At 44.7% G+C, this 16512-nt stretch overlaps 1 protein-coding gene across 1 annotated transcript in view; it reads left to right on the forward strand.

The window, feature by feature from the left end:
* The window catches only part of fsip1 (fibrous sheath interacting protein 1), an 816866-nt gene that overhangs the window by 13371 nt on the left and 786983 nt on the right, over window positions 1-16512 (forward strand). The window contains exon 3 of the mRNA XM_070877889.1: window positions 4436-4609. Within this exon, the coding sequence (XP_070733990.1) occupies window positions 4436-4609 (174 nt within the window). The remainder of the gene's footprint in view (window positions 1-4435; window positions 4610-16512) is intronic.

The raw sequence follows: 16512 nt of genomic DNA on the forward strand, positions 1-16512 counted from the left end.
CACTGCTCACACTGGGTCTAGTCACTGCCCGTGTAAACTGTGCTCACTGCGCGTGTAAACTGTGCTCAATGCCCGTGTAAACTATGCTCACTGCGTGTGTAAACTGTGCTCAATGCCCGTGTAAACTGTGCTCACTGCCCGTGTAAACTGCTCACACTAGGTGTGCTCACTGCCCGTGTACACTGCTCACACTGGATGTGTTCACTGCCCATGTACACTGTGCTCACTGCCGATGTACAGTGCTCACACTGGGTGTGCTCACTGCCCGTGTACACTGCTCACACTGGGTGTGCTCACTGCCCGTGTAAACTACTCACACTGGGTGTGCTCACTGCCTATGTACACTGCTCACACTGTACACTGCTCACACTAGGTGTGCTTACAGCCCATGTACACTGTGCTCACTGCGCATGTAAACTGTGCTCACTGCCCGTGTAAACTGCTCACACTAGGTGTGTTCACTGCCCGTATACACTGTGCTCACTGCCGATGTACACTGCTCACACTGGGTGTGCTCACTGCCCGTGTACACTGCTCACACTGGGTGTGCTCACTGCCCATGTAAACTACTCACACTGGGTGTGCTCACTGCCTATGTACACTGCTCACACTGTACACTGCTCACACTGGGTGTGCTCACTGCCCGTGTACACTGCTCTCACTGGTTGTGCTTGCTGCCCGTGTACACTGCTCACACTGGGTGTGCTGACTACCCGTATATAATGCTCACATTGGGTGTGCTCACTGCCTGTGTACACTGCTCACACTGGGTGTACTCACTGCCCGTGTACACTGCTCACACTGGGCGTGCTCGCTGTGTACACTGCTCACGCTGTGTGTGCTCGCTGCCCGTGTACACTGCTCACACTGGGTGTGCTCACTGCCCATGTACACTGTTCACACTGGGTGTGCTCACTGACTGTGTACACTGCTCACGCTGTGTGTGCTCACTGCCCATGTACACTGCTCACACTGGGTGTGCTCACTGCCCGTGTACACCGCTCACACTGGGCGTGCTCGCTGTGTACACTGCTCACGCTGTGTGTGCTCGCTGCCCGTGTACACTGCTCACACTGGGTGTGCTCACTGCCCGTGTACACTGTTCACACTGTGTGTGCTCGCTGCCCGTGTACACTGCTCACACTGGGTGTGCTCGCTGCCCGTGTACACTGCTCACACTGGGTGTGCTCGCTGGCCGAGTACACGGTTCATACTGGGTGTGCTCACTTCCCGTGTACACTGCTCACATTGGGTGTTCTCACTGCCCATGTACACTGCTCACCCTGGCGTGCTTACTGCCCGAGTAAACTGTGCTCACTGCCCGTGTAAACTACTCACTCTGGGTGTGCTCACTGTCTGTGTACACTGCTCACACTGGGTGTGCTCGCTGCCCGTGTACACTGCTCACACTGGGTGTGCTCACTGCCTGTGTAAACTGCTCACACTGGGTGTGCTCATTGCCCACATGAACTGTGCCTGCCGCCCGCGTGAACTATGTACGCTGCCCCTGTGAACTGTCCCCCTACCCCGCCCACGTGAACTTTGTACGCTACCCATGTGAACTGTCCCCTTGCCTGCTGTGAACTGTGCCCGCCGCCCACTGTGAACCATGCCCGCCACCTGTGTGAACTGTGCCCGCCGCCCCCATGAACTGTGATTACACTGGGTGTGCCCACCGCCAGCTGTAAACCGTGCCCACTGCCAGCTGTGAACGGTGCCCGCCACCCACGTGAACTGTGCTTACACTGTGTGTGCCTATTGTCCATGTGAAATGTCCCCACCACCTGCCTACACTGTGCCCACTGCCCGCTTGAACTGTGCCCACACAGCGTGTGCTCACTGCCCGTGCATTCTGTGCTCACACCGGGTGTAGGTTTAAAAGGTAAAGGGCTGGAATTTGATCAAAAACCGCCACCACTGGTTTGCCGCCCAAAAAACCGCTATGACTCCGCTATTAAGAACGACTGAAAATTCATGAAAAAATTGAAAGAAATCCTCCTGGTAGGAAAAACCGGTGTTGTACGAGGATTCGCGGCGGAAAACGCGATCCTCGGCAACTTTAATCGCTGCGAGTTGGGCCTAGGGAGGGGCTAAACTCAAAAATATTATTCCTAAAAACAAAAAATAAAAAATCGCGAAACAGTCACAAGACCCTTTTCTACTGAATCACTGCAAAAGAATTTAAAAAAACCTTTAAGTTACCTTTTTTGCAGGGTTTCATGCCTACCGCCGTTCCAAGGGTTGCTCCGACTGTTTTTTTTCTGGTGTTTTTTTAATCCATCGCTGTGACCAAACTCGGGTGGAAGCGGTTTTTCGAATGTTGCATGTCGGCGGTCCGCTCCACAGCAGTATTTCAAAACCGCCGGCGGAACACTTCCATGAATTTCCCACCAGGTGGTTTTCCATCCAAAACGAAGAAATATCACCGAAAAATGGTAATGAAATTCTAGCTCTCAATCTTTAACAATGCTTCAGACCCCTGAGCCACTTAGAACAGCAGAGGTACAGGTTCAGCAATATCTTCAACTGAGTGAGCTGGCCTCAGCACGGAATGCCAGGTCAGAGGCTGGGTATTCTGTGGTGAGTGACTCACATCCTGACTCCTCAAACCCTTTCCACCATCTACAAGTCTCAAATCAGGAGTGTGATGGAATACTCTCCACTTGTGCGGATGGGTTCATCTGCAACAGCACTGAAGAAGCTCAACATATTCAACATAAAGCAGTCTGCTTGACCTGCACCCCATCCATTGGCTTAAGTATTCACTTGCTCCACCATCAGCGCACTGTAGGCTGCAGTGCGTGCTATGTACAGGATGCACTGCAGCTATTGCCAAGGCTTTGTTAGCAGCACATCCCAAACCCATGACCTCCACCACCTCGAAGGAGAAGGGCAGCAGGTGCACGGGAACACCATCATCTCCAAATTTTCCTCCCATATATATATTGCCGCCATTCCTTCATCATCGTTGGGTGGAATTATGGAACTCCCTACCAAACAATATTGTGTGAGCACCTACACGGCACGGACTGCAATGAAGACACACCTCCACCTTGTCAGGGAAACTCGAGCTGGTCAATAAATGTCGGCCTTCTCAGCGGCTGCTGCATGATGCATCCCGAGTATGAATTTAGAAAAAAGTATGGAGGAGAAAGAAATCAGCTTACATTCCTACTCATTGTTATCTAGTGACCCCGTGGTGAATAGGGCTTGTATGAATGTCAGGTAATAACTGGATCGGCGCTTGGCTGTGATACCTCAATTGTCTGCACTCTCACAAGAAGAATGGCCACGTGGGTTAGTACCAGAGTTTGCCAAATTCACTGCATTCTAGAGAGCAGAAGAAAAGATTCGGGGGTGGGGTGTTAATATTGCAGTGAAACTTTAATTTATCTTCTGATCCTGATGATGTACAAAACACTCAAGCTACATTCAGAGATTTTCTAAATCCATCTTACATTCAATGGATCGGAAGCTTTATTATTCTAAAAAAAATAGAATTCTATAGATTCAGTATTTCAGAAAGTATTTTCTTCAAGAGCTCCATTTATGAGTTGTTAGTTAATTCAGATCTTTTCTGGGACTTGTAACAGTTCATATAATAAAAAATTGTAAGCTGATGTAAATTGATGTGGAGTCTCATTCCTTCAGATTTTAATTATTGTTGGAGATTTAAAAAAAAAATCTTTTTCTGTCTGTCTTTTTGATCTCTCTCTCTTAATCCACTCTTTCTTTCCCTCTATTTCACTTTCTGTACCTGATTTGACATTGAATTCACTATTCTAACTCACACATGCTGGTTCACACTGCGCTGCTCATTAACGATTCTTTAATCTGATTGGTTAAGGAGATGCACAGTAGCTTGCCCTGTAGAGGACAATTCGTGGTTTGGAAGTCCCGCTCACAGCAATTTGCTGTGAAAAACCCCATGGAAAGTCTATGGACAAATGCAAATCTAACATTTACTGCTCACAGCAAAATCTGGCCTATTATGATTGGAGCAGGACCACAAGAGATTCTAGTACATGAGGTGCATTGCAATATCACTTCACACACAGCTCCTGCCTGTTGATCTCTAACCCTTGAAGGCAGAAAGTGAAAAAACAGAGTTCACCATGACTTACTGGACCTTTGTAGCTGGAGTGTGTATTGGGCTGTGTGAAATCTCTGCTTTATTTTTAGTATCCCAGTATGATTTCTACAGCTCTCTTTGTGCTTCTGGCAATCACCAGCAGTACTGTTCTAGTTATACTTTGTTGTGCAATTTAAAAAAAATATATAAAGATTCCACGTTGCACTTTGAGATTCACATGACCAACATTGAAATAGTGGTAGGATCTTCATTTATTCATTCTCATGTTTTATATTGTTATTCACTGTGATACTCTGACATCTTCATGAAAACTAATTAAATTTAAACCTTGCATTATTTTAGATTATAATGGACATTGTCAGAGGCCAGCTTGACGAGATTTCACGCCCAGCATCTGGTTCTCGAACACGCCCTGGGAGCCGAATGGCAAGTGGTCCCTCACCAGACAGGCGAAGATTGAGTGTGCACTCCTCAGGAGCCATGGCGGTTTTAACTCCTGAACCGAATTTATTCCAGGTAAAATACATGCTGTTTGAAAACCAACTTTTTTCCCTCTTTCTGAATTATTATTTCAGACAATCTCATCATCTGAATTTATAAACATTCAACTAATAATTTGACCATTGCTCTAAATATTGTTTTCAAAAACCAAATAGAGAATGTATTGATGGGGGAAGGCTCGGGGAGGAGAGAGCTCTCATTCCAAGTCGGAAGGTTCTCTGGAGCTGCGAGATACTGCCTTTGATTGAATTGGTAGGGTTTCTCAAGTCTCCTGGTAGTGAATTTAACAGTGTTCAAATATTGAATGGATTTGTTTATTTAGAAAAGTTATGAAGGCTAAATTACTTTGAAGTATTTGGTAAAATTGTCAGTATATGTTTGAAGTGCATGTGGACTTTGGGTGTTAGACATATATGGGTAAATAGTTCTTCAGCAGAATTTCTTTCTTTTAGAAACATAGAAACATAGAAAATAGGTGCAGGAGTAGGCCATCCGGCCCTTTGAGCCTGCACCACCATTCAATAAGATCATGGCTGATCATTCCTTCAGTACCCCGTTTCTGCTTTCTCTCCATACCCCTTGATCCCTTTAGCCGCAAGGGCCATATCTAACTCCCTCTTGAATATATCCAATGAACTGGCATCAACAACTCTCTGCGGTAGGGAATTCAACAGGTTAACAACTCTCTGAATGAAGAAGCTCCTCCTCATCTCAGTCCTAAATGGCTTACCCCTTATCCTAAGACTATGTCCCTTGTTCTCGACTTCTCCAACATCGGGAACATTCTTCCTGCATCTAACCTGTCCAGTCCTGTCGAAATTTTATATGTTTCAATGAGATCCCCTCTCATCCTTCTAAACTCCAGTGAATACAGGCCCAGTTGATCCAGTCTCTCCTCATATGTCAGTCCTGCCATCCCAGGAATCAGTCTGGTGAACCTCCGCTGCACTTCCTCAATAGCAAGAACGTTCTTCCTCAGATTAGGAGAACAAAACTAACACAATATTCCAGGTGGGGCCTCACCAAGGCCATATACAACTGCAATAAGTCTTCCCTGCTCCTGTACTCAAATCCCCTTGCTATGAAGGCCAACATATTATTTGCCTTCTTCACCGCCTGCTGTACCTCTATGCCAACCTTCAATGACTGAAGAATCATGACACCCAGGTTTCACTGCACCTCCCCTTTTCCTAATCTGCCGCCATTCAGGTAATATTCTGCCTTCGTGTTTTTGCCCCCAAAGTGGATAACCTCACATTTATCCACATTATACTGCATCTGCCATGTATTTGGCCACTTGCCTAACCTGTCTAAATCACCCTGCAGCCTCTTAGCGTCCTCCTCACAGCTCACACCGCCACCCAGTTTAGTGTCATCTGCAAACTTGGAGATATTACACTCAATTCCATCATCCAAATCATTAATATATATTATAAAGAGCTGGGGCCCCAGCACTGAGCCCTGCGGCACTCCATTATTCACTGCCTGCCATTTGGAAAAGGACCCGTTAATCCCGACTCTCTGCTTCCTGTCTGCCAACCAGTTCTCTATCCACGCCAGTACATTACCCCCAATACCATGTGCTTTGATTCTGCACACTAATCTCTTGTGTGGGACCTTGTCAAAAGCCTTTTGAAAGTCCCAATACACCACATTCACTGGTTCTCCCCTGTCCACTCTACTAGTTACATCCTCCAAAAATTCCAGAAGATTTGTCAAGCATGATTTCCCCTTCATAAATCCATGCTGACTTGGACCAATCCTATCACTGCTTTCCAAATGTGCTGCTATTTCATCCTTAATGATTGATTCCAACATTTTCCCCATTACTGATGTCAGGCTAACCGGTCTATAATTTCCCGTTTTCTCTCTCCCTCCTTTTTTAAAAAGTGGTGTTACATTAGCAACCCTCCAGTCCATAGGAACTGATCCAGAGTCGATAGACTGTTGGAAAATGATCACCAATGCATCCACTATTTCTAGGGCCACTTCCTTAAGTACTCTGGGATGCAGACTATCAGGCCCTGGGGATTTATCGACCTTCAATCCCGTCAATTTCCCTAACACAATTTCCCGCCTAATAAGGATATCTTTTAGTTTCTCCTTCTCACAAGACCTTCGGACCCCTAGTACATCAGGAAGGTTATTTGTGTCTTCCTTTGCGAAGACAGAACCAAAGTACTTGTTGAATTGGTCTGCCATTTCTTTGTTCCCCATTATAAATTCACCAGAATCCGACTGCAAGGGACCAATGTTTGTCTTCACTAATCTTTTTCTCTTCACATATCTATTGAAGCTTTTGCAGTCATTTTTTTATGTTTCCGGCAAGCTTCCTCTCGTACTCTATTTTCCCTCTCTTAATTGAACCCTTTGTCCTCCTCTGCTGTATTCTAAATTTCTCCCAGTCCTCCGGCTTGCTACTTTTTCTGGCTAATTTGTATGCCTCTTCCTTGGATTTAACACTATCCTTAATTTCCCTTGTTAGCCACGGTTGAGCCACCTTCCCCGTTTTATTTTTACTCCAGACAGGGATGTACAATTGTTGAAGTTCGTTCATATGATCTTTAAAGGTTTGCCATTGCCTATCCACCGTCAACCCTTTAAGTATCATTTGCCAGTCTAATCTAGCCAATTCGCGCCTCATACCATCAAAGTTACCTTTCCTTAAGTTCAGGACCCTAGTTTCTGAATTAACTTTGCCACTCTCCATCTTAATAAAGAATTCTACCATATTATGGTCACTCTTCCCCAAGGGGCCTCACACAACAAGATTGCTAATTAGTCCCTTCTCATTACACATCACCCAGTCTAGGATGGCCAGCTCCCTGGTTGGTTCCTCGACATATTGGTCTAGAAAACCATCCCTAATACACTCCAGGAAATCCTCGTCCACCGCATTACTACCAGTTAGGTTAGCCCAATCAATATTTAGATTAAAGTCGCCCATGATCACTGCTGTACCTTTATTGCACACATCCCTTCTTTCTTGTTTGATGCTGTCCCCAACCTCACTACTACTATTTGGTGGCCTGTACACAACTCCCACTCGCGTTTTCTGCCCTTTGGTATTCCATAACTCTACCCATACCGATTCCACATCATCCAAGCTAATGTCCTTCCTTACAATTGCATTAATTTTCTCTTTAACCAGCAACGCCACCCCGCCTTCTTTTCCTTTTATTCTATCCTTCCTAAATGCTGAATACCCCTGGATGTTGAGTTCCCAGCCTTGGTCACCCTGGAGCCATGTCTCCGTGATGCCAATCACATCATACCCGTTAACTGCTATCTGCGCAGTTAATTCGTCCACCTATTCCGAATACTCCTCGCATTGAGGCACAGAGCCTTCAGGCTTGTCTTTTTAACACACTTTGACCCTTTAGAATTCTGCTGTAAAGTGGCCCTTTTTGTTTTTTGCCTTGGGTTTCTCTGCCCTCCACTTTTACTATTCTCCTTTCTATCTTTTGCTTCTGTCTCCATTTTATTCCCCTCTGACTCCCTGCATAGGTTCCCACCCCACTGCCATAATAGTTTAACTCCTCCCAAACAGCACTAGCAAACACTCCCCCTAGGAATTGCTTCCGGTCCTGCCCAGGTGCAGACCGTCTGGCTTGTACTGGTCCCACCTCCCCCAGAACCGGTTCCAATGTCCCAGGAATTTGAATCCCTCCCTTCTGCACCATTGCTCAAGTCACGTATTCATATAAGCTATCCTGTGATTCCTAATCTGACTGGTACGTGGCAATGGTAGCAATCCTGAGATTACTACTTTTGAGGCCCTACTTTTTAATTTAACTCCTAGCTCCCTAAATTCGTCTCGTAGGACCTCATCTTGTTTTTTACCTTTATATTTGGTACTATATGCACCACGACAACTGGCTGTTTACCCTCCCTTTCCAGAATGTCCTGCACCCGCTCCGAGACATCCTTGCTTGACCCTTACACCAGGGAGGCAACATACCATCCTGGAGTCTCGGTTGCGGCCGCAGAAACGCCTATATATTCCCCTTACAATTGAATCCCCTACCACTATTGCTCTCCCACTCTTTTTTCTGCCCTCTTATGCAGCAGAGCCAGCCACGGTGCCATGAACCTGGCTGCTGCTGCTCTTCCCTGATGAGTCATCCCCCTCAACAGTATCCAAAGCAGTGTATCTGTTTTGCAGGGGGATGACCGCAGGGGACCCTTGCGCTACCTTCCTTGCGCTGCTCTTCCTGTTGGTCTTCCATTCCCTATCTGGCTGTGTACTCTTTACCTGCAGTAACACCAACTCACTAAATGTGCTATTCACATCATTCTCAGCATTGTGCATGCTCCAGAGTGAATCCACCCGCAGCCCCAGTTCCGCAACGCAGTTCGTCAGGAGTTGGAAGCGGATACACTTCCCGCACACGTAGTCGTCAGGGACACCGGAGGCGTCCCTGATTTCCCACATAGTACAGGAGGAGCATATCACGTGTCCGAGCTGTCCTGCCATGACTTAACCCTTAGATTAACTTAATTTGGCAACAACAATGCTAAAGGTTACTTACTGAAATAGAAAAGAAAAAGAAAAGCTACTTTATCAATCACCAGCCAATCACATGGCTGTGACGTCACTTTTCGATTTCTTTCTACTTCTTTTTTGCCTTCTGTCCCCGCTGCAGCTGCACAAGCTGGGCCTTTTCTATCTCACTCACGCTGCTCCCGCCTCTTGCCGACTGCTGCCGCCTCAGGAGTACCCGCTGGGCCTTTATAGGCCTCACTCATGCTGCTCCCGCCTCTTGCCGACTGCTGCCGCCTCAGGAACACCCACTGGGCCTTTATAGGCCTCAGTCACGCTGCTCCTGCCTCTCGCCGACCGCCGCCTCAGGAACACCCGCTGGGCCTTTATAGGCCTCAGTCACGCTGCTCCCGCCTCTCGCCGACTCTCATAGTAATAAATGTTTCTCTTTTTTTAGTTAAATAAACTGATGAAACTATTTTACAGCCCCTCACAAGAATGAAAGCTGACTCTATTTGGGTCATCATCATCATAGGCAGTCCCTTGAATCGAGGATGACTTGCATTTCACATCAAAAAGTTCACAGATGTTTCAATGAAGGACCTATAATTCCAGGTCCCGAACTAAATCTTGAAGGGTGGAAGATGCCTGTGCGTGGATTTTTTTAACGTGTGGTGGCCGTTGTACACCAGCCACCACATGGGCTTGTCAGAGCTAGGTCTTGGTCCAGTGGCAAGGATTAGCCAAGACGACTGGAGACCAGCTCTACTGCACGGACCTAGTGCGCACATATATCACAGTGTGGGCTGGCCCGTGCTGCCCCTGGACTCCTGGCCCCGAACTCATGCCCCTATTTGGGCACCAAGTTTGTAGTCCCATGATTTAAAAAAAAAATCAAAGAATAAAATACATAATTATATGAGTTACAGTGGTTATTTTTTTAAAGTTGGTAAACAGAATTAAAAATATTAACACTATTTAAACCACTGAAGATTTACATTAAGCGGTATTGTTGCTTGCTAGAAAACTGGTAAATGTTTTCTCTCTTTACAAATATATAATATGATAGTATAATTTACATCGTGACAATATTATCCTATTTTGGAAATCTCACTGCATTTCTTGCGAGTGATGCCGTCATGACAGTAATGCTGCTCTTAACATAGTGGCGATCACAAGAATAAGAATAACAACTTGCACTTTTATTGCATTTTGACATGCTGAACATGTTTATAATGAGGAAAGGGATATTTGGCTCAGTGATAGCACTCTTGCCTCTGACTCAGAAGATCATGGATTCATGCCCCACTCCAGAGACATGAGCACATAATTGAGGCTGACACTAAAGTGCAGTGCTGAGGGAGTGCTACACACTGTCAGAGGTCCTGTCTTTTGGATGAGATGTTAGAGGGCCCATCGGAGGAGATGACTTGCTTGAAGGGGTGATAGAGGGGAAGCTGCAGAAAATAAAAAGATTAATGGAGGGAGATGAAAGATTGGGTGAATGAGAGTGGGTGGGAAGATTGCCAGAGGAGGCCACAATGTGGATGGCCTTGATTTTGGACACGCAAGTTCCGATACTCCTTTCTTTTTGAGTCTTGGGTGAAGTTGGAAAGGGTGGAGGTGGGGTGTGTCTAAGAAGGGATCAGTGGTGGAGCAAAGCAATTAGGAGTTCTTGCTGCTCTGACAATTGAAGATGGTCCAATTATAGCTGTCAAGAACAGCAAAGCCAAATGAACAGCATGGCCATTCGAGCTGATGGTCTGCTGATTGCGCCTGCAGCGGTGGCTGCACACCAGGAGACGAGTGGAGATGGGAGACCATACGGAATTCGAGGGGGAGTGAGGGTGTTGAAGGGTAGTGAGACAGTCTGGAAAAAATTGGCAAGAGATGGTACTGTCATCTCAAGTGGCAAACTAGAGATGGCAAAGATCATAGTTTGTGAGTGGTGGAACATTTTGCAGGGTAATGTGGAGAATGGCCAACATGTAATTGCAAGAGTCATAGAGGTTGGGGTCAGAAATGTAGAGGTTTAGAAGACTGGCTCTGTGGGAATGAGGTGGCAGAAAATGTGAATGAGGCCAGTTAGGTTGGTTACTAAGGTAGAGCCTCTGGTGAGTGCTGTGGCTCAGTGAGTAGCACACTCGGCTCTTGAGTCAGAAGGTTGTGGGTTCAAGTCCCACTCCAGGGACTTGAGCACATAAATCTAGGTTTCACGCTATGGCTCAGGCACAAGTGAACTAGCAATATTGCATCTTAACAGAGGAACAAAGAACAAGTTGTGCTTCTACTGTTGACATAACAGATGGCTATCAGGTTGTCTGTCTAAGGACACGCTGATTGTCCTGCACAAGATTCTCGAAATGTCTGAGAGCTATATGTAGCTCAAGTTCCCACTCCAGGAACGTGAGCACATAAAGCTAGGCTGACACTCCAGTTCAATGCTGAGGGAGTGCTGCCCTGTCAGAGGTGCCGTCTTCTGGATGCCTTGTTAAATCAAGGCCTCGTCTGCTCTCACAGGTGGACATAAAAGATCCCATGGCACTATTTCAATGAAGAGCAGGGGAGTTGTCCCCATGTCCTGGGTAATATTTATCCCTCGATCAACATAACAAAAACAGATTATCTGGTCATTATCACATGGCTGTTTGTGGGAGCTTGCTGTGCACAAATTGGCTGCCGCGTTTCCTACATTACAACAGTGCCTACACTTGAAAAAGTACTTCATTGGCTGTAAAGCACTTTGAGATGTCCGGTGGTCGTGAAAGGCGCTATGTAACTGTAACTCTTTCTTTCTTCTATGGTAGAGGATGCTCAGCTTGATGCAGAAAGAGGCTGTGGGCTGGAAATCCCGGCCTCCCCGGGTCCATACTGAGTGTCTACGGACCCGGGGAGGCATCACAAAAGCTGGTTTTCTGCGCACAATGCGCATGCGCTGAAAACCGGCTTTTCCGATCTGTCAAGCTGGAGCTTGATAGATCCAACACATATCGGGTGCAAGGACATTTGCAAGGGCAAGATTGCGGTATTCACCCATATCTTGCCCAGCAAATGTCCTCAAAATTCTTGTGCCTGATAAAAGCAGACGTATAACCTACTTTTACAGGCGTAAGAGTTTAAAAACATACAAAAATATAATAAAATTAAATTTAAAAAACACATTATTTAAAAAAACCCTACATTTATTTTTAACCATAATTAAAAAATGTTTTAAAAAAAAAACTCAAATGTTTTTTTTCAATAAGATATTTATTAACTTTAATTTTAATTATGTGAGGTGTGTTTTTTATTTTTATTTTTTATTATGGTGTTTAGTGTGTTTGTTTTTTTTTCTCATTAATAGCAATGAGAACTCGTAGATACAGAGTACTCATTGCTACTAATGAGAAAGCTGTGGAACACTGTACTGATTGGCTGAGCAGTCACACGTGACTACATCTTCTGCAAGGGAACTAGGAGGACGGGAGCGCGCTTCGCAACGCGGGAAGAGAAGGCCTCCCCAACGGAATCCCACGCTCCTCCCGGACCACTAGGTAAATTCAGAGAAATGTTTCAGGTCGGAGGCAATTGCCCGAAGGAAGCCTCCGATCGCAATTTCAGCCCCACAGCTGGAGGGGACAGGAGTTTCAGTAGAGGTAGAGGGAGAACACTTCAACAAAAGTGTAGCAAATGATTGAGTGACAGAGTACAGAGCACAAGGGTGCTTGTTGGGAAGAGGTGATCAGGAAGTGCAGGAAGTGAAGAAGGTCACACGTGGGTCAAAAGGTGTGGAGGGAGAAGGGGGCAATATTGGAAGTCTTTCATCCCAATCTAGAAAACTGGCAAAAACTGACCTGATAGCTTCAAAAAAGTTGACATCCCCAAAAAAGCTGACAAACATAAATATTGGCCTGTGAAGACAATAAATTAGACTGAAAATCCATTGTGACGGGGGCTGACAATTTAATCTGCAGGTATACCTAACATTTCATCGTTTTTAATGCAGAAGAAAAAGATCTAAACATAGAAACATAGAAAATAGGTGCAGGAGTAGGCCATTCGGCCCTTCGAGCCTGCACCACCATTCAATATGATCATGGCTGATCATGCAACTTCAGTACCCCATTCCTGCTTTCTCTCCATATCCCTTGATTCCTTTAGCCATAAGGGCTACATCTAACTCCCTTTTGAATATATCTAACGAACTTTCCTCAGCAACTTTCTGTGGTAGAGAATTCCACAGGTTCACAATTCTCTGAGTGAAGAAGTTTCTCCTCATCTCGGTCCTAAATGGCTTACCCCTTATCCTTAGACTGTGACCCTTGGTTCTGGACTTCCCCAACATCGGGAACATTCTTCCTGCATCTAACCTGTCCAATCCAGTCAGAATTTTATATGTTTCTATGAGATCCCCTCTCATTCTTCTAAATTCCAGTGAATATAAGCCTAGTCGATCCAGTCTTTCTTCATATGTCAGTCCTGCCATCCCGGGAATCAATCTGGTGAACCTTCGCTGCACTCCCTCAATAGCAAGAATGTCCTTCCTCAGATTAGAAGACCAAATCTGCACACAATACCCACCAAGGCCGTGTACAACTGCAGTAAGACCTCCCTGCTCCAATACTCAAATCCCCTCGCTATGAAGGCCAGCATGCCATTTGCTTTCTTTACTGCCTGCTGTACCTGCATGCCTACCTTCAATGACTGATGTACCATGACACCCAGGTCTCATTGCAACTTCTCTTTTACTAATCTATCACGATTCAGATAATCTGCCTTCCTGTTTTTGCCACCAAAGTGGATAACCTCACAATTATCGACATTGGGCAAATGCATGGCAGATGCAGTATATTCACCTAACCTGTCCAAGTCCCCCTGCAGCCTCCTAGCTTCTTCCTCGCTCTGCCACCCAGCTTAGTGTCAACTGCAAATTTGGAGATATTACATTCAATTCCTTCGTCTAAATCATTAATGTATATTGTAAATAGCTGGGGTCCCAGCATTGAACCCTGCGGCACCCCACTAGTCACTGCCTGCCATTCTGAAAAGGACCCGTTTATTCCCACTCTTTGCTTCCTGTCTTGCCAATCAATTTTCTATCCATGTCAATACATTACTCGCAATACCATGTGCCTTAATTTTGCACACTAATCTCTTGTGTGGGACCTTGTCAAAAGCCTTTTGAAAGTCCAAATGCACCACAAAAGTGCAGTTTGCAGCATTGATCGGTTTAGAAATTAGTGAAGGGAGATCTGAGTGCTGGAGGAATTAAGTTTATTTTCCCAGGGAACTTTGGAACAAACCAGAAAATTTTGATTTATGACAATTTATTTCATGTTGTTGTGGAGCTGACAGTTATTCTACTTTTCAATCCAAAAATCATTTCTCCTGGAAGAATTATGGATTTTATATATGAAAACAAAAATAGCTGCCTGGGCTTTACTACAACTTTAAGTAAATCTGTCCCTAATTGCATCATGTTAATTTGTAAACTGAAACCTTTTACAACACACGGTTATAATAATCCTAAACAGCAACGTATTTTACTCACACAAACTAAAACTTGCTCATTATTTCATCAATCCCTTTCCTAAACCCCATGGCAGCTCAGAGGCAGGTATGGGGTTGCATAAATTCAAGGCGTACTGATTGAGCTATTTAAATGTGCAACTTTTATTTTTAATTAACTTCAGCAGGAATAAGGTTGTCTGTATCAGAACAAAACTGTCAAAACAGAGTTCTCATGAAGGGTTACATGCAACATTTCCTTTTATGTGCTGATCAATTTACTGTGCCTTTCAAACAAGTTCTAACACACACAGCCAGAATTTACTGTCGGATGGTAGTAGCAGACAAATGCTTAACATATTTGTATTACATTCCTGGCCAATATTCATTCATTGACTATAAAGCGCTTCGAGACGGCCGATGGTTGTGAAAGGCGCTATATAACTGTAAGTCTTTCTTTCCTCTGTCTGTTTTTAACCTGTTATTTTAACCTATGTAAAATAATTGAGTTAATGCCTTCCATTAAAATAGAGGACAGAGGAAAGTAATTGAAACATGTTAATCATTTGGGCTAGAATTTTGATGATTTTGTGACCGGGTTTTCGCCATGATTTGACCCTCCGCGGTCAGCGGGATCTTTGAAGTACCTTTTTGCGGTGGCGCTTCCACGTACCGCTGGGGAGAGAAGCGTTGATGTGTAACATCGCAAATAGTGTTTGTGATTGATTTTTGGCGCTCTCGGCACCTGTATTCTGCACCCACAACACTGACAGGGTCAAACCTGCGGTGCAGCCCTGCCAACAGCGGTAAGTATGAAGACCTGCAAAAAAGGTAAGTTAAAGTTTTTATTTTTTAATTCTTTTTCAGCGATTTAGTAGGTAATGGTTTTGTGAATGAGGTAACAAAGAGAGTAGACCAGTTTAATCTAGTAGATGTAATATATCTAAATTTCCAAAAGGCCTTCGATAGGGTATCACTAAAGAATATACAAAGTCAGGGAACAGGCAGTAGAATGGTTAGCTAGCTGGCTGCAAGACAGAAAGTAGAGAGTAGGGTTAAAGGGTAGCTATTCAGAGGGGCAGAAGGTAGGAAGTTGTGTCCCACAAGGATCAGTGCTGGGACCACTGTTGCTCACAATTTATATTAATGATTTAGACTTTGGAATCCAAAATTTCTAAATTTGCGGATAATTCCAAGTTGGGGGGTACAATCAATACAGAGATGAACTGTAACAAATTATCGAAAAACATTAATAAACGGGCATAATTGGCGAATGAATTTCAACATGGATAAGTGTGAGGTATTACATTTTGGTAAGAAAAATAAGGCAGTAACATATTAAGGCTGAAATTGCGGTCAGAGGCTTCCCACGAGCAATTGCCTCCGACCTGAAACATTTCTCCGAATTTTCCTGGTGGTCCGGGTGGAGCATGGGATTCCGTTGGGCAGACTTTCTCTTCTCGCGCTGCGAAGCACGTTCCCGTCCTCCTGGTTCGCACGCAGAATGTGCAGTCATGTGTGACTGCTCAGCCAATTAGGTACAGTATTTCACAGCTTTCTCATTAATAGCAATGAGAACTCTCTATCTACGAGTTCTCATTGCTATTAATGAGAACAAAAACACAGTAAACACATATAATAAAAAATAAAGAAATACCCTTCACAATTAAAATTAGAGAACTTTTTTTCCTGAATTTTTAAAAACTTTTTTAAATTATGGTTAAAAATGAATGTAATGTAGTGGGCAGAGTTTTAAAAAATAATATATGTTTTTTAAATTTAATTTTATTATATTTTTGTATGTTTTTAAACTCTTACAGCTGTAAAGTAAGGCTATACACCTGCTTTTATCAGGCGCAAGAATTTTGAGGACATTTGCTGGGCAAGATATGCGTAAATCCCGCAATCTTGCCCTTGCAAATGTCCTCGCGCCCAATATGCATGAGAT

This window comes from Pristiophorus japonicus, chromosome 4 (genome assembly GCF_044704955.1).
Source record: "Pristiophorus japonicus isolate sPriJap1 chromosome 4, sPriJap1.hap1, whole genome shotgun sequence".
Classification (NCBI taxonomy): Eukaryota; Metazoa; Chordata; class Chondrichthyes; family Pristiophoridae; genus Pristiophorus; species Pristiophorus japonicus.